Raw genomic sequence first — 23,797 nt, forward strand, 5'->3', positions numbered from 1 at the left:
TTAAAGTCTCCTAGCAGCAGGAGAAGGAGGCTGTCTTGTTGGGACGTGGCCACCCTTCGGGTTGGCCCCAGCCCAGAAGACCCAGGACCTGCCTCCGAGCTCCTCCTGGGCCTTCCTGCCCTTCTGCTTCTGCTGCCACTGCCAGATCTTGGTGGGAAGTGTCTCTGCCCAAAACTGCTGTCAGGCCTTCCTTAGCTTCTGGCTGACCCATGCACCAGGCTGATTTCCAGGTATTGCTCTGAACAGTTGAATGGGGGCCAAGGAGGCAGCCCCTTGCCATTGGCATCCCTGGCTGGGAGGAATGAATGAAGACAAAGGTCTCCTCTATTGCTCCCTGGGAGGCAGACCTGAGTAGTCTAGGCCCAAAGCCAGGCATGCCTGTTTGCTTACTCACCCTGTCCGGGAGAAGTGGGTCCACGGGGCCATCATGGTGAGGCTCAGCTCCTGCTCCTTCTCTGTGGCTTCTGGAAAGGTTATGAGAGGGACAGACCTGGATCAAGGTCATGTGGGTCTTGGAGGAGACTCAAGGGTCCCCTCTGATGACCTGAGACCTCTGTTCCTGCATGCCCCACCCTACCCTGGTGGAGCCGGCAGCCGAAGGATCTTGTGTCTGTTCATCCTCACCCGGCATGGAGCTCTCATCCATGAGGAAAGGACCCCCGAAGATGAAGGTCTTCTCAGCCCCATGATCAGCCCCGCACCTAGCCCGGCTTGATCTTCGCAAAAGAACTGGGTCGATGCTGGAACTCATAGAAAAAGATGGAGACCCCAGAATCTGTGGAGAGATGGCTGGATGAGAAGTAGATACCCACAGCCTGATCAGGTCCTGTCTTTGGTAAGCAAGGCTCACCATAACACCAATACCAGTAATAATAATGATGACGACAAAATGATGAACAGCAAAAGCCTTTACTGAGTGCTCGCTAGGTGTTGAGCATCATTCCATGTGCTTTGTGTGTCATTGTTTATTTTATCCTCATAACAACCTATGGATTAGCTCATTATATATTATTATTGCCATTTTACAAACGAGGAGACTGAGGCACAGAAGGGTTAGGTATTTGCCAGAGGTCACAAAGACAGGAACCTGGAGCTGTTCTAGGACTGTGTTAGAGATTAGCCATGAGGTTTGGAGGAAGCAAGACTTTTCTCCCAGGAGAAGGGCTGAAAGCAGAAGAAATCACTCATGAGTCAATTGAATCCCTGAGAATTGGTGATAAGTCCTGCTGGGTGACCTTTGGCAAGTCACTGCACCTCTCTGTGTCTTGGTTTTCTCCTCTGCAGAGTGCCCTGCCAGAGTCGCCTCTCATTGCTGTGACACTGCATCCCTGAGAGGAAGTGGAGAGTGGGGGTAGCAGTGGAGGCTGGCACCATGTCATTTGTGATAACTCAGCTCCTGGGCCCAAGTGGGAAAGGTGGGACAGGTAGATAGGGATAGGTTTACCTTAGAGGTTTCTGGAAAAATTCAATGTTCATGACAAGGTTGCTTATCAATTCCTTGAAGGCTTCTCATTTGGCTTGTCCATCTGAGCTGCTGTGTAGGTACTCATTTATGATGGTGGCATCACCTCAGTGGGCACATCCTGGGGCAAGAGGCTTGCTCAGGTCCCACAGCCACAGCAGACCCTCCCAAGAAGCTCCACACCCTCCTGCCTGGCCTGTCGCATGTCCCAGGGCTCATGTGCCAGGAGCTAGCCACTTGCCGCCCTTGGGGGTTCTAGATGGTGTCTGGGAGGGATAAGGTCAGATCTGGAGTAAAATGCTAGCTCTGCAATCACTTTTGGCTGTGTGACCTCAGACAGGTTGCTGAGCCTCTCTGAAAGGTAGTTCCTCCCTGGAAGTTTGTTTGGCAGCCTATGTGAAGCACAGTGTTCTGGCCTGGAGCAGGTGCTCAGTTGAAGTTAACCAGGAAGTTAGTGAGAGAACAAATCATGGGCACTCCCCACAGCTCCAGAGAGCAGTGATGAGGTTGTGTGAATGAGGAGGGCTCTGGGGGGTCTCAAAGAAGGGAAATGCACATAGATTGAGCACCTCCTGGATACCAGCTCCTTGGTAGACTCTTCAAATGCAGCATCCAGTATCCTTCTTAAACAGCTCACATGGGTGGGATGTATCATCCCCATTTACAGGTGAAGAAATGGGCTCAGAGGGGTTAGGATAACTGTGGACAAGTAGCTAGGGTTGGGGTTTGGCCCCAGGTCCACCTGGTTTCACATCTGACAATGCAATCTGAAGAGCTGAAGCTCTGGGGTCAGACAACTGGCTCAAGCTCTGCCTCTGCCCTTCACCCATCATGAGACCTGGAGCCTCAGTTTCCTCATCTGTAAAATAAGGATAACGAAAGTCCCTACTTCACAGGGTTGTAATGAGGATCGAAGGAGATGAATGCCTATCCCAGTGCTCAGCACAACACAGTTCCTGGCAGAGAGTATGTGCTCATCAAAGGGCAGTCTATGATGAAAATGATGGTGATGATGATGATGGTGATGATCTTCCTTTGAGAACCACGTTGACTCATGTCCAAGGGGATTCATGGATAGAACTAAAATTCAACATCTGACCCACAGGGCTTCGTGGTAGGTAGGTAACTGTGGGTGCTGGAGGGGAGGAGTAGAGACTACGCTGGGCTCGGCCCCACTGGACTACCCCTTCCTGTCTTCTGCCAAGTAGGGCCTCAGGATGGCCAGCCTGTCCTCCAGGCTCATGTGACGCATCTTATCCAGGAAACCCCAGCCCTGCAGGGACAGCAAGACCCTCTCAGCGCAGCCTGATGGCCGCGCATGCTCCCCGACCCGCACCTTCCCACCCAGCTCCCAGCCAGGAGTAGGCAAGTGTTCACAGCCCTGCAGCCATGAGCTCGTCACAGAGCCCAGTGTGGCCAAACCCACTAGTCTGCAGACCCCCCAAAATAAACTTCAAACTGGGGAGGGAGGGAAAAGCACCAAATACAACAGGCAAGTGGTTAACAGCAATCTCAGAATTTGTTCAATATTTTCATAGAATAACATCAAGACCCCCAGGTGCTGTAGCAGGGGCTACAGGGAAAGTTCAAATGCTGTCTTTAAAATCAAATGTTGGTTACAGTTTTAACGGCGCAGTCTCTGGGTTCAAATCCCAGCTCTGCCACTTACTGGGTGCATAATCTGGACCACTTAAATTCTCTGTGTCTCAGTTTCTTTTTTTTTTTTTTTAAACAATTCAGACTTTCTTGTTTATTTGTTAAAATTATTTATTTATTTATTTATTTGGCTGCACTGGATCTTAGTTGCGGCACATGGAATCTTCATTGCCGTGTGCAGGATCTTCGTTGCAGCATGTGGGATCTTTAGTTGTGGCATGCGGTATCTAGTTCCCTGACCAGGGATCGAACCTGGGCCCCCTGCATTGGGAGCGTGGAGTCTTAGCCACTGGACCACCAGGGAAGTCCTCTCAGTTTCTTAATCTGTAAAAGGAATGACAATATCCTGCCTCATAGGATTGTTGTGTGGACTGCATTAAAGGCCCTGACAGAGTAAACATGATGGAAAGGTTAAAGTTGTTAAAGTTAATTTCATGGCTCCTAGGCTCTTTGTTAATCTTTGTAAGAGCAGGAAAAGAAAATCCACAGATGATAAACACAAAGAGTGTATACCCAAAGGGAGACATTAATCTTCACTAAGAATTAAAGGACTAAACTAAAGTCACAGAAGCTAAAGTAGCAAAACTTTTTAAAAAGTTGGTCTACAAGATCAATATACAAAAACCAATTGTGTTTCTATACACTAGCAATGAACAATCTGAAGATGATATTAAGAAAACCATTCCATTTACAATAGCATCAAAAAGAATAGAATACTTAGGAATAAATTTAATAAGGGAAGTACAAGACTATACATTAAAAACTAGAAAACATAATTGAGAGAAATTAAAGAAGACCTAACTAAATGGAAAGATGTTCCATGTTCATGGGTTAGAAGACTTAATATTGTTAAAATGGTAATACTTCCCAAACTGATCTATACATTCATTGTGATCCCTATGAGAATCTCAGCTGCTTTTTCTTTTTTTTCAGAAATGAACAAGCCGATCATAATTCACTTGGAAATGCAAGGGACCCAGAATAGCCAAACAATTATTATGGATTGATTTGTGTCTCCACATAAAAAATAGTGGAGTCATAACCCCCAGTACCTCAGAATGTGACCTTATTTAAAGATAAGGCCGTTAGTCAAATTAAGATGATTACAGAGGTAATCATTCGGGTGGGCCCTAGTCTAATATGCCTGGTGTCCTTGTAAGAGGGGGAAATTTGGACACAGAGACAGATGGGTCAGAGGGAAGACAATGTGAAGCCAGAGGGAGAATGCCATCTATAAGCCAAGGAATGTGTGAGGCTACCAGAAACTAAGAAAGAGGCATGGAGTCTCTCTCACAACACTCAGAAGGAACCAACCCTGCTAACACCTTGATTTCAGACTTGTAGCCTCTAGGATAGTGAGACAATTAACTTCTCTTGTTTAAGTCACCCAGACCGTGGTCCTTTGTTATGGCAACTCTGGCAAAATAATACAGCAACCCTGAAAAAGAAGAACAAAGCTGGGGAATTCACACTTCCCAATTTCAAAACTTACTACAAAACTACAGTAATCAAGATAGTGTGGTAGTACCATAAGGATAGACATAAAAATTAACAGAGTAGAATTGAAAGTCCAGAAACAAGCTCCTTCATTCATGACCAATTGATTTTCAGTAAGGGCACCAAGACAGTTCAATAAGTAAAGAATAGGTTTTTTTCAACAAATGATGCAGGGACAGCTGGATAACCACATGCAAAAGAATCCCTAATTCATACCATATACAAAAATTAACTTCAGATGAATGTAATTCATTCATGTAACAGCTAAAACTATAAAATTCTTAGAAGAAATCATAGAGGTAAATCTTTATGACCTTGGATTAAGCAATCATTTTTTAGGTATGACACAAAAAGGCCAAGCAACAAAAGAAAAAATAAATTAAACCTCATCAAAATAAAGAATTTTTGTGTTGCAAAGGTTACTGTCAACAAAGTGAAAAGATAACCCACAGAATGAGAAAAATAGTTGCAAATCATATATTGGATAAGAGACTTGTATCTAGAATATATGTAAATCTTTACCACTCAACAATAAAAAGGCAAATAATCCAAATGGTCAAAAGATTTCAGAAGACATTTCTCCAAAGGAGATATAAAAATGGCCAATAAGCGCATGAAAAGATGTTCACTATTTTAGTCACTAGGGAAGTGCAACTCAAAACCACAGTGAGATACCACTTCACACCCACTGGGATGACTACAATCAAAACAAAAGATATTAACAAGCATTGGCAAGGATGTGGAGTAATTGAAATCCTCACACACTGCTGGTGGGAACGTATAATGGTGCAGCTACTTTGGAAAACAGTTCAGCTGTTCCTGAAATGATTAAACAAAGAGTTGCTATATGACCCAGAGTTTCCATTCCTAAGTATATAACCAAGAGAAATTAAGTCATATGTTTGCACAAAAACTGGTACATAAATGTTCTTAGTAGGGGAATCCATAATAGCCAAAAACATGGAAACAACCCAACTGTCTATCAGCTGATGGATGGATAAACAAAATGTGGTATATCCATACAATAGACTATTCAGCCACAAAAAGGAATGAAGTACTAATATCTGTTACAACATACATGAACCTTGAAAACATTATATTAGATGAAAGAAGTCATACACAAAAAACCATATACTGGGATTTCCCTGGTGGTCCAGTGGGTAAGACTCCGAGCTCACAATGCAGGGGGCCCCAGTTCCATCCCTGGTTGGGGAACTAGATTCTACATGCATGCCACAAGTAAGAGTTTGCATGCCGCAACTAAAAGTTCCTGCATGCCGCAACTAAGACATGGCACAGCCAAAATAAATAAACAAATATTTAAAAACCAAACAACCTCCCCCCCCAAAAAACCCAAAACCCATATATTGTATGATTCTATTCTATGAAATGTCCAGAATAGGCAAATCCATAGACTTGACAGAAAGTAAATTCGTGATTGTCAGGGGCTGTGGGGGTGGGGTGCGGGGAGGGATGAGAAGTGACTGCTAACGGGCACCGGCTTGTTTTTGGGTGATGCTGATGCAAATGTTCTGGAATAAGATAGTGGTGATGGTTGCACAACTTTGTGAGTATACTAAAAACCACTGAACTGTACACTTTAAAGGGGTAAATGTTATGGTATGTAAATTACATTAAAAAAAAAAGTTGACATTTGGGCTTCCCTGGTGGTGCAGTGGTTAAGAGTCTGTCTGCCAATGCAGGGGACACGGGTTCGATCCCTGGTCCGGGACGATCCCACATGCCGCGGAGCAACTGGGCCCGTGCACCACAACTGCTGAGCCTGCACTCTGGAGCCCACGAGCCGCGGGTGCTGAAGCCCCCCGCGCCTGGAGCCCGTGCTCCGCAACAAGAGAGGCCACTGTATTGAGAGGCCCGCGCACCGCAACGAAGAGTGGCCCCTGCTCGCCGCAGCTAGAGAAAGCCCGCACACAGCCACAAAGACCCAACACAGCCAAAAATAAATAAATAAATAAATTTATATTTTTTTTAAAAAGTTGACATTTAAAAATTGTGGTCTGCAAATGCTGGTAAAGTTGCAATGAAACTTGTAGACTCCAGGGACTTCCCTGGCGGTCCAGTGGTTAGGACTCTGCGCTTCCATTGCAAGGGGCATGGGTTTGATCCCCAGCTGGGGAACTAAGATCCTGCGAGCCGCGCAGTACTTCCAAAACAAAACAAAACACCCGTAGACTTTGCTGGTGGCAGTTTAAATCGGCAGAGCAATTTCAGAAAGTGTTACGCCAATGGCGACACGTAAGACGTAGAGAGGTCTCCATAAGGGATATGAGTTACTTTCCATGGCTAAAGCTTTCACCGTGGATATTTAGTAAACAGCTAGTTGGCTGAAAAATATACAGTTTATGGAAATTCACATAACATACAATAAACCATTTTATAAAGTATACAATTCAGTGGCATTTAGTGTGTTTGCAATTTTGTGTAACTACCACATCTCTCTAGTTACAAAACTCTTTCACTTCCCCAGCAATACACCCTGTACCCATCAAGTAGTCACTCTTCATTCCCACCCCTACCCCCCCTCACCTCACACACCAATACCCCCATCCCCTGATGACCTGATAACCATTAATCTGCTGTCTGCCTCTATGGATTTACCTATTCTGGATGTATCACATAAAAGCAATCATACGATATGTAACCTTTTGTGTCTGGCTTCTTTCACTTAGCACCATGTTTTTGAGGTTCATCTAAGTTGCAGCACAGACCAGTATTTCATTCCTTTTTAATGGCTGAATAATATTTCACTGTGGCTGCACCACAATTTTTTTATCCATTCATTCATTAAAGGGCATTTGGGTTGTTTCTACCAACACTACTATATGAATACTACTACTATAATTATGAATACTACTACTATAAACATTTATTTATACATTTCTCTGTGGTCCTATGTTTTCATTTCTCTTGGCTGTATAGCTAGGAATGGAATTGCTAGTCATATGGTAATTCTGTGTTTAATGCTCTGAAAAACAAACAAGCTCTTTTCCACAGTGGTTGGATGATGCCCTTATAGAGCCTCAGCACCTTGGGCCTGAGCAGCTCTGCCAAGGGGCCCGAGGACTGAGGATACCCAGGGTGTATGTTGGGGGTGACTCTCAGGTAGGCCTGCTCTCTTGGAGGACCCTCAAATGACAGGGCAGAAGCAGGGCACTACCCTCCAGTGGTCCTGAGACCCGGGGTAGGGATGATGGAGGAAAGGGGGCAGGAAGACTGCTATTAACAACTCGAATCCCATTCCAAATGCAGGGAAGATGTGACTTAAGAGCCAGACCTCCTGCACTCAAATCCTGGCTTTGCCAAGTGGCAGCTGTGTGACCTAGTACAAGTTACTTCACAGCTCTGGGCCTAGTTTTGTCATCCATAAAACAGTGATGATAACAGGAACCAACCTCATAGGGTTAAAGTGAGGTTACATTGTGAAAACACGAGGCAAGAAACCAGAGCCAATGGGAGCCTGTTCTTGTGTCAGGACAGGGTCTCTCAGGGTGTCTGTCTCTGTGCTGGCTTGGGAGACTCCCACTCCAAGGCGGGGCAGGACTTACCTCTGGGCCTCAGTGTCAGGAACATGGCGGGCTGGGAGTGGGAGGTGGGGGATGGGTGGAGAGTATGAGGCACTGGCAAATATTTGCTGATTCAAAGAGTTGGATGTGCTGATTCAATGAGGGACAGGGTGAGGGTCATGCCTGGACTAGGTGCCAGATCCTCTCTTGGGGTTCCAGCTGGCACCTCGAGTTGGAGAGCCTGAGGATCAAACTTCTGCCAGAAATAACCAGTGCAGCTTCCTGAATCCTCTTTGGAAGCCTCCCTGGTGGGGCTGTTCCCTCTCCCAGAATCTTGACACATAGGTACATTCAGGGCCTCATGAGAAAGAGAGGGACTGAGAAAGAGAGAGAGGCAGGTAACCAACCACAATGAGATGCCACTACATACCCATTAAATTAATCAAATGTAAAAGACTGATAAGACCAAGTGTTGGCGAGGGTCTGGAGCAATTGGACCCCACCTATATGGCCAGTGGGTGTGCAAAAATGGAACAGTCAATTTGGAAGACAGTTTGGCACTTTCTTTAAAAGTTAAGCATACACTCTCCATATCACCCTGTGATTCCACTCTTAGCTATTTACTATTTACAAAATGAAAGCATACGTCCACACAAGGACTTGTCTGAAAATGTTCATAGCAACTTTATTGAAAATATCCAAAAAATAGAAATCACTCAGACGTCCATCAATGGAAGAATGGATAAAATGTGGCATGTCATATATGAAATACTATTCAGCAAGAAAAGAGAACTGCTAGTTGAATCTCAAAAACATTATGCTAAGAGACAGAAGCAGGTAAAAAAAAAAAGGATTTCATTTCTATGACATTTTAGAAAAGGCAAACTATAGCAACAGAAAGCAATTTAGTGGTTGTGAGGGACCAGGGTCAGGGCAGTGCAAAGTGGCGTAAAGGAACTTTTTTTTTTTTAAGATTTTTTTTTTCTTTTTTTTTTTTTTTTGCGGTACGCGGGCCTCTCACTGTTGTGGCCTCTCCCGTTGCGGAGCACAGGCTCCGGACGCGCAGGCTCAGTGGCCCAGCCGCTCTGCGGCATGTGGGATCTTTCCAGACCGGGGCACGAACTTGTGTCCCCTGCATCGGTCGGTGGACTCCCAACCACTGCGCCACCAGGGAAGCCCCAAAGATTTTTTATTTTTTTGATGTGGATCATTTTAAAGTCTTTATTGAACTTGTTACAATATTGCCTCGATTTCATGTTTTGGCTTTTTCGGCCACGAGGCATGTGGGATCCCAGCTCCCTGACCAGGGATCAAACCCGCACCCCCCACATCAGAAGGCAAAGTCCTAACCACTGGACCACTAGGTAAGTCCCTAAAGGCACTTTTCTGAGCAAAGGATGCATCCTAAAACTTGATGTGATGGTGGTTGTCTTATACATTTATCCCAATTTATCAAACTGTACACCTAGAATGGGTGAATTTGATTGTATGTAAATGGTCCCACAATAAAGCTGTTAAAAAAATAAGATTAACTAAAACTAGGGCCTCCCTGGTGGCGCAGTGGTTGAGAGTCCGCCTGCCGATGCAGGGGATACGGGTTCGTGCCCCGGTCTGGGAGGATCCCATATGCCGCGGAGCGGCTGGGCCCGTGAGCCATGGCCGCTGGGCCTGCGCATCCGGAGCCTGTGCTCCGCAACGGGAGAGGCCACAACAGTGAGAGGCCCGCATATCGCAAAAAGAAAAAAAAAAAAAAAAAAAAGATTAACTAAAACTAGTTCTGGGAATCCACTTTTGGGAAGTGTACTGTGCATATGCAGGACTGAAAAACAGAGGCATGCATGCCACAGGTGCTCAATAAATGCTTTCAGGATGCGGGTGGGCGGTGGGGTGGGGAAGCATTAGCACCAGGCAGTGTTCTTTAGAAGGAAAGCGCCTTCCGGCTCCAGAGTTGTTCATCTCAAGCTTAAGGTTATGATAGTCTGTCATCTGGTGGCCATAGTTGGCAACGCAGGAATCTCCAGCCTTCAAGCCCAACTTCAGGAGGCTCTACGGTGGGGCAGAAAGAAGGGGGACCTTCCTCCTGGGAAACCTGGCGCCCAGAGGGTCAGAGATAGGGAGTCCTGGATCTATGAGAAGAGGGATACAGCTTCTTAATGATAGAGAGAAAGTGCTTTGGTGGCACAAACAGGCAAAGTGAACATAATTGGTACCTTTGCATGTTGAGATAAAATGTAAGATAGGGTATTTTTTTGTGGGGGGGAGATGGTGCAGGGGGAATAAAAGTTTGGGGAAAACAATGAGATAAGTAGGAAAACTAATCATGTGGATACCCACAGTGAGTTGGTGAGCTGGGCGATGCTCAGCAGAGGGGGTGGGGGGAGGGCGGCAGGGTAGCAAGGGGAATTCTAAAAGGCAAAGGAGACCTCCCTGGATGAAGAGGCCCTTGGGAGCCAGCCGACAAGAGTCTCTTCCCCTAGATATGCCTGGATCTTCTGACCCCTCAGTCCTACATCCAGGAAACATCCCACAGATAAACATCCTCATGGATGTGCTACAGTCATGTAAAGTTTGGGCCCTACAGTGTCTGCAGAACCACTGAGAATGAAGACAAACTTCCGGAGGCAGTGACTGAGGAGCCTGCCTGCTTCTCCTGGCCACTGGGCAGCTGGTCCAGGCTCCAGGGACCCATGGACGAGCCCACTCCGAGTTCCTACAGAAAATGGGGTCAGTTACCTCCGTGGGACACTGATAAGTGAATGAGTAGGTTGTTTAAATGTCAATGATAGGCGGCACTTAATCTAGGAGGACAATGAGTGGGGACAGGGACATTTACATTCTAAGTAGTTGGGAGCCTCAGCGGGGCTGAGACCTCGGAGCTCCCAGGCTCCCGGTATCCAGGCTTCCTATTGGCCATTGACAGATGGAAAGCATGGGGGCCTTGCTGAGAGCCAAGTGTGGGCGACATGCCCCAAAGCACCTTCCTTCAGCGGGAGAGGAGAGAGGGTGGGGAGGGAGTGGAGGTGAGGGAGGGAGGATGGGGCCCAGGGCCCAGTGGGGTGCTGAGGAAGGTAAACTTCCACTGGGGTTTGCTCATCCAGCTTCCTGGGAGGGTTTATGGATCGTGACTAACAAGAGAGGACCCATGGCAGGCTTGGGAACTGACATCAGGCAGTAGGCTCTTCAATGTTTGCTGGATGGATGGATGGGTAGACTAATGAATGAATGAATGAATGAATGAATGGCTATGTGAATGAAGGAAAAAAACCACTGGCTCCTCACTGGGTGTGTGTGGGCACATCCGGCAGACCCCCACCTACACTCAAGCCCTCCCCACCCCAGACGCAGGCAGCTACAGTTCTGTGTGCTTCTCCTTGGCCTCCATTAGCTCCCGTATCTTCTGGGGTAGGGTCTTCGTCCAGAACTGGAGCCTGTGGGCCTTCAGGGCTCGGCCCGCTGCAGGCTGCGTGTTCAGCTGCATGTACTGCTCCTCCTGGTTGAACACAGGCCAGTGGGGCAGACCCTCGCCGTTGGGGTTCCTGTAGACATGCCCTCCCGTGGGGCAGTGTGAAGGTCACTCTGAGCCCTACCCAGCCCAGACAGAGCACCCTGACTGGGGTCAGGCAAGGCAGCCAAACAAGCTTGGGGAATGGGGGTGGGGTTCCAGAAGGAGGAAAGAAACTACCTCCCACCAGAGCGTCAGCTCCGCAGGGGACAGGGCGGCCTCTGTCCCTTCCTGATAGAGGGAGGCTCTGCGGATAACAGCACTGTCACCCCCCATCCAGGTCACCCCAAGATGGAATGAGTGTCCAGCACCCATAAGGCCCCTTTCTGTCCAGGCAGGTCCTGGAGCTGGGGAGGGGGCTGCCATGCAATTAAGGACACAACCGCTAATGAAGTCACCACAGACAAGGGGAGCCCAGGATGGGCTCAAGCCCTGCCCTCCCCACCGTGGAGGTTAAAGTAGGAGTGTGACATCTCACCCATTTCGAGCAAAGTTGGCCCAATACTTCATCATCTTCCTGCTCAGCAGCTCCTCCTCCTCAGTGAGTTGGACTACAGAGCAAGAGGACAAGGGTCCAGGTCAGGGCAACTCCAGTCCGGCTTGTGGGTCATTCTCCCTCACCCCATCCCAGGCTCCTCCCTGCCATCCCAAGGCCTGGCTCTCTGCCCGCTCCCCAGGCCCTCTCCTTGCCCAAACCCCATATATTCATCCCGGCCTCTGGCTGACCCAACACTGGGCTCATCCCTGACCCAGAAGGCTCCCTTCTTCTGAGAGCAGAAGGCCATTTAAGAAATAAATATGAAAAAGAAAGAAATCAAGGAAGGAAGGCATGAAGGAAGGGAGGGAAAGAGAGAGAGAAAGGAAGGAAGGAAGGAAGAAAGGAGGGAGGGAGGAAGGAAAGAAAAGAAAGAAAAAAAGGAAGAAAGAAAGAAAGGAAGGAAGGAAGGGAGGGAGGAAGGAAGGAAGAAAGAAAGAGGCCTTTCAAACACCCCCTCTGCACCCATGCCAGAAACCCAAGGTCAGGGTGGGGAGAGGTGGAGGGAACACGGGTTCCAGTCTGAAGAATGCTAGACTCCAATTCAAGCTCAATCTTTCTAGCTGTCAGATCTTGGATACCTGATCCCCTCCTCCCTCTGAGCCTCGGTTTCCTCGTCTGTACAGTGAGGGCAATCACCCTCATTCAGGGCCTTAGCCAATGTCCCATCCCACATCCTGGGAATGAGGAGCCTCTGAGGGACCCCCACCTAGGAAGACTCACTGTGGCGGTTCCCGAAAAGACTTCTGAAGACGAAGTGAACCTCATCTCCATGGTCTGCCCTCACATAGCTCGGCCTGACATCCTTGAAGAAGCTGGGCTGATGCTGGAACTCGTAGAAGTAGACAGGGGCGTAGGAACCTGAGGAGGTGGGGAAGACGGGCCGTGACCTGGCGGCCCCTCACCCGGATCTTTCTTGCATCCCCCATGGTGATGACATAGCTAAGTCCAAAGCTGGTTGGAATCTGGACAATGGGGTGGAGGAGCCCCAGGCTGGAGCAAGGGCAGTGGGAAGGGGCTGGGTTCAAATTGTGGCCTTGGAACTTCCTAGGCTATGGCTTTAGGCAAGTCACTGAAGGTCACTGAACCTGTTTCCTCTCCGTAAAAGAGGGTAAATGTCTGTCTCTTAGACTAGCCATGAGGATCTACCACGATGAAGGATATCAAGTGCCGGGCACCAATAAATAGACATGGGCTAGGTTTTGGACACCAGTAGACCTCATCTGGCACCTGCAGCTCTGAGCCGCCCCCAGCCAGTCCGGCCTTAGTGCAGATGTACTCACACTGCAACTTTGCTAGTTGGAGTGCAGGGATCATGAAGATGCAGTCCCCCAGGATCTCATGGAACTGGATTCGGAGGGTCCGGGGGTCCTCACTGTCCCCTATGTACTCCTCCATCAACAGGTCACCAAACTCAGGTGGCATCATCTGCGCCAGGGGATCAGGAAGAGGCAGGTTAGGCAGGCTGGCGGGGCCGGGATGCAGCAGAGGCAGGACCAGGAGACGGATCCTGGGATGGGATAGGGAATCGGGGAAAGGGGCCAAGCTCTGGGTGAGGGGTGCTGCATGCACAGGATATCTAGGGGCTGGACTTCCCGTGCCTTGGGATAGGAAAGGAGCCCCCTCCCCATGTGGGCAGGTCCCCAGGAACCTCACCGTCATTGTTAATATCTTCTGCAAGCCATCCTTTATGGTCTCTCTGTCCATTTCCTTCTGGGTGTCAGAATTGTTCACGACCTGGGTGGTGGGGGAGTCTCGAGTTGGAGATACGATGGGCCTGGAGCTATGAAGCCCCAAGGCCTTCCCACTGGATGGGCTCCCCCGCACCTGGAGGCTTGGGAGTGGGCCTCACCGAGGGGATGATCCAACTGTATTCATCGTTGTTTACACCAATGATGCTGGGGACAGGGTGCAAGTCGGCAGAGGCCAGCAGCTCCTGGGGGTGCTTGGGCAGGAAGATCCCGTCCACCAGACCAGGGATGATGCTGAAGGGCTAAGAGACACTCAAGGTCAGGTTGCAGACACTTTCTGATGCCGCAGACATCTTCCACCCCTTCTTGGCTTGTCCCAGAATGCTCACACCCACCCCGGCAGGTCTTATACCTGCCTCAGCATGGCCTGGCCTCGATTTCCCATCCAGGGCTGTGAGGACACCAAGATGAGGAGCTAGAGTAACTTGCCCAGGGAGGATGAAGGGCACCCAGGCTTGCCTGCCCCCTACTGGAGCCTTCCCTCCACAGCCATGTCCATCGGTCAAACCTTGTTGATGGCCAGAATCTCCTCTTCATTCTTGCGCCGCAGGCAGTCCACCAGGGCCTCTGAGTCAACCTGGCCACAGGCAGACAGGTTGGCCACCACCTGTAAAGAGACCAGGCAGCGGCTGGCTCATGCTTCCAGGTAGGGGAGAGAGGTTTGCCCAGTGCCCCAGTTGGAGGCAGGTGTACCCCAAATCTCACAGAGTATTGTGAATGGATTCCTACAGTTTTGAAATTGTTCCAACTTCCCTGATGCTCAGAGGACTCTGCCAGGGGGGCCATCCCACCTGCCTAGATGGTCCTGCCTATGATAGGGGCCCCCAGCGCAGCAGTCTTGTGGGCCACAGAATGTACTCAGCCTCTGCGCTGACAGAGGTCTGTGAATTCTGACCCTTGAACAATCCCCAGATAGGTGGCTGCTTCCAAGGTCCTCTGATGGCAGGGGAGGCCTTGTTATCCCCATTTAACAGACTGAGTAATGGAGGCTGAGAGGTAAGAGACGGGGCAGCAGGTCTGGGCTTCCCAAGGTTGAGGTCACTCACTGTGGAGACCACGTCAGATGAGTTGGTGGTGAAGCCGGGCAGCAGGGCCACGCCACTCTCCATGATGGCACAGTGGAAGAGTCCTTTGGACATGGGGGACACAACATGCAAAGACACGCTTATGCTACCCGCAGACGCGCCAAAAATGGTGACATGGTCAGGGTCGCCTCCAAAGTAGACGATGTTCTGCTGGACCCAGCGTAGTGCGGCCACTTGATCCAGGTAGCCCCAGTTGCCAGTTGCGTGTTTGTCTCCAGTACTGAGAGGTGGCAGGGATGAGGGTCATGGGACTGTCCTAGCTCCATCAGCCTGCGTTGCCGAGCCCAGCCCCAGTCTCACCTGAAGAAGCCCAGCAAACCCAGGCGGTACTGGATAACGACCACCACCACGTCCTCAAAGGCCGCCAGAGCAGAGCCGTCATACATGGAAGCCATGCCCACGACAAACCCACCACCATGGATCCACACCATCACCTAGCGAATCCAAGGCACAGATACCATAGGGCTCCCACCAAGCCCAAACCCCACCAGAGCTGCTACCTAAACTAACCACCACTTTGGCTCTGTCCTTCTAACCACAGGGACACTCCAGCAAGACAAAGTGGTGTCTTCATGACCTGGGCTGAAGGCAACCCAAGTTCTATCAGGAGAACTGGGCCTCCCACACTTTGGGGCCCGTCCCACATACCAAAGCCCGGCTCCACTTCTCCCAGAACCCTCTCTGACATGCAAAGAAAAGGGATGTCTCTCTGATCACCCCACATGCACGCACATTAATTAAAAGTGTACTCTATTCTCATTGGCCCAACAGATAATCCATGGCTGGGATCTCCGGCCACCTCAAAGTGCATCCCTCAGCACCTGAGTGGGTCCTGGGTATGAGTTGGTTGGGCATAGGTCCTGGGTCCCTACCAGGGCCACGGTTTCTGATGTCTGGGAGCAGCCAGGGTTCTGTGACCCTGTGCCCAGGCATCAGCCACCCATGCTGGGTAAGAAAGACTCTCTTGGATCTGATAGTAAGAAGCTTCTTAACAGGGTCCACACTGCAGTGGGGCCCTGGCTGATCTTGTTCTTTTAAATCTTCTGCAGAAGAAATGCCCTCCCACCCCTTAGCCAGCTGTGGTCTGGCACTCACAGGCAGGTTAGAGCCCTCATGGGAATGGGCAGGTGTGTAGATGTTGAGGTACAGGCAGTCTTCAGACATGGAGGTAGAAGGCAGGGTCACATTCAGTAGTTTCAGAGTCATTTCTTTCGTGCTAGCGAAGTCCTGCAGACACCTGGTGACCGTGGCAGGCAGTCAGTCCTGGGGCCATGCTGTGGCCATAACCAGATCCTGGGCCCAGATATGCTCCCAACTACCCTTAGTCCCACTTCCTCTGATACCTCACTCACATGTGATCCCTCCCTAAAGCCCCTTTGCACCAAGCTACAGGCCACAGACTCTGGGGAAGCTGGGATGGAGCCTAGTCTTCCAGGAGGCTTCAAGCTTATGAGAGCTTTGGATATCAATCCTCCTGAGGCTGAGAAGTCTTGACTCTGGAGGGTCTCTATGAGAACGACTGGTTGCATGTGGTGACATTCACCACCCTATCACTGTACTCAGGCAGACCTGGAACAGGGGAGTAGCCTGTATACATGTGCTGCCAAAAGGAATGGATTAATTTCTCATGAGAAGGGCAGTGGGACATCCCTCATCCCAAGTCAGACTCTCAGGGAACCTCATCACTCCCACAGTTTCCAGTTTCAAGAACATATACACGCCCCTTGGTCAATGGCATCTGGCCCTGTCGGTTGGCACAGTGACTGTACAGAGCGGGGTCTTCTGCTCCTCAGGGATCTACAGTGTCTGCTGCTAGAGTCAGGAGCTCCTACAAGGTTCAAACCTCTCCCAGAGATACCTCCTCTGGTGGCAGAGATCACTTGTCACAACTAGAACCTAGGGAGTTGTGTGTCTCTGCTCGTCCCTTCAGCTTGTGAAGCTAATGCTCTTTGAGTGCTAAGCCCTCAGTCTGGGAAAGTTACTTCACCCTTTCAAGCCCCTGCATGCTCATCAGAAAAATGCATGTGAAAATCCACCAAACTCAGAGGGAAAACTGGCTGTTTTGAAATGACATGAAATGACAACTGCAGCCTGGCCCAGAGCTCAGAGTACCCTCTATCCCAGGGCTTAGAGTTCCCTGGACCCCCTGCTTACTTGGCTGGGTGGGAGGTCCCATCCTTTATACCACTCCAAGATTCCGGGGGCTCCGGAGGCGCAAACCGCAACAGCCCTAGAGGTGGCTTGGCGAAGGGAATTCCCAAGAAGGTGTGGATCCCCACATCAGTGTTCTTCACACGCACGAGGCTCCCCCGCACCTGGCCCGTGTGCGTGGTCCGCACGGGGCTGGCAGAGTCCTGGCCTGTGGGCAGAGAGATGGACGTCAGGGTTGGGTCTCCCCATTTAGCTGCCCTCCCAGACTGTTGATGTTGCCACCTCCTTCCTGTCCTCGGCTCAGCTCAAGGGACACTGATCTACCAACACTTGCTTTACAGATTTCCTCCCTGTCACTCTGCGCCCCCCACCCCCAACTGCCTTCACGGCCCCAGCCTTCTCCACCATGCTCACTGAGGCTCCTTGGGGCTCGGCACCATGGTTTAGCCCCATAGTTTAGCCTCAAATAAATAGTAACAAATGAGCTTGATGGGGTGAGAGTGTCCTTTCTACTCACTGTGTGCCAGGTCCTAGGAGGCAGTAGGAGAACTGTGGGAATCGGACGGACAAGATTCCTGTCCTTAAGGATCTCACACTCCAGGTGGCAAGAATGACATAGAGAAATTATCCTCCAAACAAAGAGTGAGAGTATGAGGAGAACTACAACGAGAAGGGCAGCTGTGTCTAGAACACAAAAAGCACAGCCCGCCCTGCTGTGGGGATCAGGGAGGCAGGAAGAGAATGAAAGCCCCCTAACAGAGAAAGAGCTGATATTCTTTTTTTTGGTTTTTTTAATTAATTAATTAATTTTTTGCTGCGTTGGGTCTTCGTTGCTGCGCGTGGGCTTTCTCTAGTTGTGGCGAGCGGAGGCTACTCTTCATTTTGGTGCACGGGCTTCTCATTGCGGTGGCTTCTCTTGTTGCAGAGCACGGGCTCTGGGTGCATGGGCTTCAGTAGTTGTGGCTCACGGGCTCTAGAGCGCAGGCTCAGTAGTTGTGGCACACGGGCTTACTTGCTCTATGGCATGTGGGATCTTCCCGGACCAGGGCTCGAACCCGTGTCCCCTGCATTGGCAGGCGGATTCTTAACCACTGCACCACCAGGGAAGCCCAGAGCTGATATTCTTAATAGATAAAGAATTTCTATAAATGAATAAGAAATATGCCAGCTACGCATATTTGGTGAAAGAATATCAAACGGTGAAAGAATATGTTCAGACAGAATAAGGAATACCAGTAAACGGCTCTTACACAAATGAGGAGATGTTCATCTCACTCATGCTAAGAGAAATGCACATTGAAATCTGACTGTGATGTCAACAACTTATTTTGTCACAAAAAGCAAGACAATCAGACATTGTATGTTTTCTGTTGGAAGTCCACTGCACCACATATGAAGTAGTCTTGTCCCCAAACAAAACAAAGCAAAACCTAAAATCTGAATCTGATCAAGCCTCTGGAATATAAATACAAGTTTATGGGCATACAGGGGACAGAGAAACAGTTAAGACACCCTAGGGATGTAATCAGCAAGACCCAAACTCTGTTATATGTAGAATCTAAAAAAAATGATACAGATGAACTTATTTACAAAACAGTGACTCAGAGACATAGAAAACAAACTTATGGTTACCAAAGGGACAAAGGGGGGAGGGATAAATTAGGATTTGGGGATTAACACAAACACAGTACTATATATAAAATAACCAACAAAGACCTATTGTATAGCACAGGGAGCTACACTCAATATCTTGTAATAATCTATAAGGGAAAACATTCTGAATATATAATATATATAACTGAACCACTTTACTGTACGCCTGAAACTAACACAACATTATAAATCAACTATACTTCAGGAAAAACAAAAACAAAAAAACCCCTCAAACTCTGGGATACTCTCCAGAACAAACTGGTTTCTTCAACAAAATTACAAGAAAAATAAAAGAGGCAGAGGAGGAATCTGAAGATTGAAAGAGACTCATGAAATACTTCAAAAAGATAGATAATAATAAATGTTGGAAAGGATGTGGAAAAACTGGAACCTTTGTATATTGCCGGTGGGAAGGGAGAATGGTGCAGGCACTTTGGAAAACACCCTGGCAGTTTTTCAGAAGGTTAAACATAGGACTTCCCTGGTGGCGCAGTGGTTAAGAATCCGCCTGCCAACGCAGGGGACACGGGTTCAAGCCCTGGTCCAGGAAGATCCCACATGCCGCGGGGCAACTAAGCCCGTGCACCACAACTACTGAGCCTGTATGCCACAACTACTGAAGCCCGTGTGCCTAGAGCCTGTGCTCTGCAACAAGAGAACCCACTGCACCGCAACGAAGAGTAGCCTCTGTTCGCCACAACTAGAGAAAGCTCGCACACAGCAACAAAGACCCAACACAGCCAAAAATTAATTAATTAATTAATTAATTAATTTTTAAAAAGTTTAAACATAGAGTTACCACAGGACCCAGCAATCCCACTCCTAGGTATAAACCCAAGAGAACTGAAAACATATGTCCACAAAAAAACTTGTGTATGAGTGTTCATAGCAGGATTATTTATAATAGCCAAAAAGTGGTAACAATCCAAACGTCCATCAACTGATAAATGGATTGATAAAATGTACCATATCTATACAATGGAATATTATTCAGCAATAAAAAGAAGTACCGAACATGCTACAATACGGATGAAGCTTGAAAATACGCTAAGTGAAAAAAGCCAGTCCCAAAGGACCACATATTGGATTATTTCATTTATACTTCCAGAATTGGTGTATTCATAGAGACAGAAATGTTGGGGAAAGGGAAATTGATGTGGTAAACTCTGTGAATATACTAAAAACCACTTTAAATGGGTAAAAGTTATGCCATGTGAATTATATCTCAAATCTGTTATTAAAAAAAGCACATCTACTAATGTTTAAAGTAAGAACCTTGTTTAAATCATGGTTTTAAAAAAGTCATAAATATCAATGAGATAATATGAAATAAGAATATTTGGGACTTCCCTGGTGGCGCAGTGGTTGAGAGTCCGCCTGCCGATGCAGGGGACACGGGTTCGTGCCCCGGTCCGGGAAGATCCCACATGCCGCGGAGCGGCAAGGCCCCTGAGCCATGGCCCCTGAGCCATGGCCGCTGAGCCTGTGCGTCCGGAGCCTGTGCTCCGCAACGGGAGAGGCCACAACAGTGAGAGGCCCGCGTACCGCAAAAAAAAAAAAAAAAAAAAAAAAAATTTGACTAGATGTTTGATTACATTAAGAAATTATGACATATATTTCTTCTTTTAGTAGGACATGATAAAAAAAATTACAGGTGATACGATGTCTGGAATTTGCTTCAAATAATGGTGCAAAGGAGAGGTGCTAATCCAGACAAAACTAAGTTGCCCAGGTCTTGATAACTGTTAAAGGTAGATCATGGTACAGCAGTCCTGACCCTCTCTGTGCCTCAGGGCGCAGGGAGGTATCCAGTCAGGCTCCCAATTTCCCTGGTGTTATCTCCACTGGCTCCCACCTCCCTGGTGCCTTTCCTCCTGCAGGCTCAGGCTCTGCTTCTGCAGAATTTGGCAGATTTGAGCCTGGTTTCATGATAAAAAGTAAAAAAAAAGAAAGAAAACAAAAAAACATCCTTATGGAACTATACTACCCTACACCCATTAGATTAACTTGGATGAATGCGCCTGACAACACCTGGTGTGGGTGAGGTCGGAGTTAGCAGCTATTCACATGCTCCACAGAGGGCAACTGAACAATGCCTTTCCAAGTCAGAAGACTCATGCTTCTCCCGAGGAACACGCTGTCTACGTAAGTCCTTTGTGGGATGTAACGTCTGCCCATGTAATTCACTGCCTCCACCGACCTTTAATGCTTGATGTTTGTTATAGCAAAAGACAAAACCTGCTAAAATGTTCCTGATCAGAGGCTAGTTACATCAAGGATGCTTCCTCCTTGAAGAGAAGCCCTTTCATTAAACAATATGACTAAGTTCTACCATGTGGGCATGTGGAGAGGTCACTCCCTGTGTCAGGAAGTGGAAAAGCCAGGGACCAAAAAGGGAGGCAATGTGTGACCATTTGGGTGAAAACCAAGGATGCATGCACACATCCATTCTTGGGTAAACTCCTGGTTAGTGTGTGGAAGGCCCTGGGGACCTAGATGGTCCCTGCCTATAAGCCAGGACGGGGTGGGACAGGAGAGGGTCAGACCCATCATCTGTGTTTGCCAGTTCTTCTTTTCTGAAAGTGGGTCCCATCCAACATAGCAACATTTTTAGAAAGAGGCATCAGTGAGGCCTCGCAGATCGTGGCGCTGGAAGGTTCTGGTGACCTCTTAGAGCCTGGTGAGCAAGGGGCAAGGGCAGAAGCACGATGGGTTGGGCCTCGGGGTAGTGATGAGTGTGGACGCTACCCAGGCAGATTCGACTGGGAAGGGAGAGGATAGTCAGGTCCCACAGGCAGAGCCCGTTTGGATTAGAGGATCACGCCCTTCAAGAGGAGCACAGGGGACTTCCCTCGTGGCCCAGTGGTTAAGACTCCACACTCCCAATGCAGGGGGTGTGGGTTCGATCCCTGGTCAGGGAACTAGATCCCACATGCTGCAACTAAAAGATCCCATGTGCTGCAACTAAAGATCCCGTATGCTGCAAGGAAGATCCTGCACAAGGCAATGAAGATCCAGCGTGCTGCAACTAAGACCTGGCACAGCCAAATAAATAAAATTTTTTTTTTTTTAAAAAAGAGGGGGCACAGGAGCTGGAGCTGTGCCCAGGTACCATGCCCACATAGCGTAAGCTATGAAGGCTACCAATAAGGGCTGGCACAAAGAGAGATCACCTTTGCCCTGGAGGTCAAGACCTGCCCTCACTCGGGGTGGGTGCACGGGGTGAAGAGAAGCACATGGAAGTCTGTCTGATAGTAGGATGTGGTGGCCGGGGGATGGGGGCTTCTGTAGGCTGAGCCAGTAACCTTGCCCAGGGCCCCTGTGGAGAGCTGCTCAGTGGTGTCAGGACACCCCTCTGGCCAAGGGCGAAACACTCAGAGCCAAATGGTGGCGGGAAGGTATAATTATTGTTGTTATTACCCCCGTCAGCACCAGCTCCACCACAATCACTCGCAGGGAAATGTCCCAAATAACTCCCCAGCCCGCCCCGTGCTGCTCAGAGCCCCTAGGGCCTGCTTGTGCCTTGGGGTAGTGCGACTTGGAGCGGCCCAAATTCTCTCTGCGCCTCAGGGGGCGCAGAGATGGCATCGTATCCCTCACACGGTTCTGGTGCTGGAACTCTCCGCCGGCTCCCACCTCCCGGACGCCTTTCCTCCCGCAGCCTCAGGTCCTGCCTCTGCAGAGTTTGGCAAATCCTACCCTGGTCCCTGCCGCCCCGCGTCGGAGCCTCACCCTGGCCCGGGACAAGGAGAAGCAGGACCCCGAAGGCCACGGCTCTCAGCCGCTCGCGAAGTCGGTCCAGCTGCATCGTGGGCTCACAGGTCTTTTTTGCACTACCGGCGGACATGCTGCTTTTCACCAAGAGGCTGCGCAGGGACGCATCCAGCCGTCGACGATTGAGTGCCTCGCCCAGGCCTGGACTTTGCACTGGGAAGGGAGTAGGCGGGGAAAGATGGGTTTGGCAGGAAAGCGGGACAGAACGGGCAAAGGCCAGTGGCAGGTAGGGGCTAGCACAGCCGCTTCCCCTCTGTCCTCTTGGGCCTCCTCCGCAGGGACCTTGAGGCTTCTGCAGCCCCTCCGCAATACCAAGAACCCTCTCCACAAACCTGCGTTCAGTGTCCTTATAGTCACAGGCCCGACAAGTGTGTTCCGAGGGGGAGAGAGAGGAAGCAATAAGCTGTGATTGGAGAAACCAGGAGAGCTTCCTTGAGGAGGTGCAGGATCAGGATTCCTATAGACAGATAAATGAAAACGACCTTCGTTCAGAGTGAAAGGAACCGCCCGAGTAAAGGCAGGGAAGTCTGACGGCCCTTCATTCCGAAAACTCCTCCTTGCTTTCGGGGATCGATTTCCTGGGCCCGCCTTCATCCCCCTATTGTTCCTGGTCTGAGGGTCTCCGTGGGCCCTCCTCCCTACTCGGCAAAGGCCTGCCTTTTGAAATGCACACCTGATTGTGGCACTCATCTTAAGGACACCCTCAACCCCACCCCGTGTCTTTCCCTGTCCCCACCTCCCGTCAAAATCGAGGTCACGGTCCTTTATCCATTGGACAAACATTTGAAGAACGTCTTTAGGGCCGCACGCAGGGAAAGGGGAGAGCACTCCCAGGCCCAGGGTGCAGCGGGGGCTGCACGTGCGTCACTGGGAAGTTCCGAAGCGCAGTGAACCGTGCCAGGACAGAGGCAACTCTGGGCGCCCGCCCAGCCTAAGGGGCAGGCCTCTCGGAGGAAGTGATGCCTGACGGTACGCCTGGCTCAATCTCAAGACGGGTCTTCAGTGCCCCAGCCTTGGCCTGCGCCGTCAGGCACCCTCCCGGTTCGCACACCGTGGTCCCTTCTCTGTGTCTTTGTTGGAGCGCTCGGCATTTTCTCGGATCCGCGTAGAGAGCGCGCGGAGATAGCCCCTCCACCCAAACCGCAGGCGGAATACCGGCAGGGCCGCGTGTCCCTCGCGTTACCCCGTCGCCACGCCACGCCACGCC

General features: G+C 49.5%; 1 protein-coding gene and 1 pseudogene across 6 annotated transcripts; both read right to left on the reverse strand.

Moving 5' to 3' along the window:
- LOC309794745 (carboxylesterase 3-like) lies at positions 1 to 8,206 on the reverse strand (annotated as a pseudogene). The gene is made up of 4 exons: positions 8,182 to 8,206; positions 625 to 775; positions 395 to 464; positions 1 to 288 (listed from the first exon to the last, which is right to left on the reverse strand). The product of its transcript is annotated as a carboxylesterase 3-like (transcript).
- Positions 8,207 to 9,346: 1,140 nt separating this feature from the next.
- On the reverse strand, positions 9,347 to 23,778 carry CES2 (carboxylesterase 2). 5 transcript variants are annotated; one of them, XM_082607580.1, is made up of 14 exons: positions 23,327 to 23,773; positions 22,923 to 23,047; positions 22,516 to 22,743; positions 17,167 to 17,371; positions 16,108 to 16,249; positions 15,313 to 15,446; positions 14,974 to 15,232; positions 14,436 to 14,534; positions 14,029 to 14,169; positions 13,833 to 13,913; positions 13,460 to 13,604; positions 12,900 to 13,037; positions 12,120 to 12,192; positions 9,347 to 11,675 (listed from the first exon to the last, which is right to left on the reverse strand). In XM_082607580.1, exons 1-14 carry the CDS (start codon positions 23,371 to 23,373, stop codon positions 11,489 to 11,491), a joined length of 2,004 nt encoding a protein of 667 aa, XP_082463706.1. In that variant the 5' UTR covers positions 23,374 to 23,773; the 3' UTR covers positions 9,347 to 11,488. The 5 variants fall into 5 exon arrangements, 4 of the variants coding, with proteins under 4 accessions (XP_082463706.1, XP_082463704.1, XP_082463705.1 ...); XM_082607578.1 differs by having other exon boundaries at positions 22,923 to 23,773; XM_082607579.1 differs by having other exon boundaries at positions 22,549 to 22,743; positions 22,923 to 23,770.
- Positions 23,779 to 23,797: the final 19 nt, after the last annotated feature.

This window comes from Mesoplodon mirus (genome assembly GCF_964341445.2).
Source record: "Mesoplodon mirus genome assembly, chromosome: 19".
Lineage (NCBI taxonomy): Eukaryota > Metazoa > Chordata > Mammalia > Artiodactyla > Ziphiidae > Mesoplodon > Mesoplodon mirus.

What these genes read in the sequence shown, in the direction of transcription:
- CES2 (XM_082607578.1), bottom strand. Translation starts at nt 23,373, where the DNA reads ATGTTTGTCCAATGGATAAAGGACCGTGACCTCGATTTTGACGGGAGG. An exon ending in TATAAGGACACTGAACGCAG is followed by an intron (nt 22,744 to 22,922) that starts GTTTGTGGAGAG and finishes CTCCCTTCCCAG; the next exon opens with TGCAAAGTCCAGGCCTGGGC. An exon ending in GGGACCTCCCACCCAGCCAA is followed by an intron (nt 16,250 to 17,166) that starts GTAAGCAGGGGG and finishes CACGGTCACCAG; the next exon opens with GTGTCTGCAGGACTTCGCTA.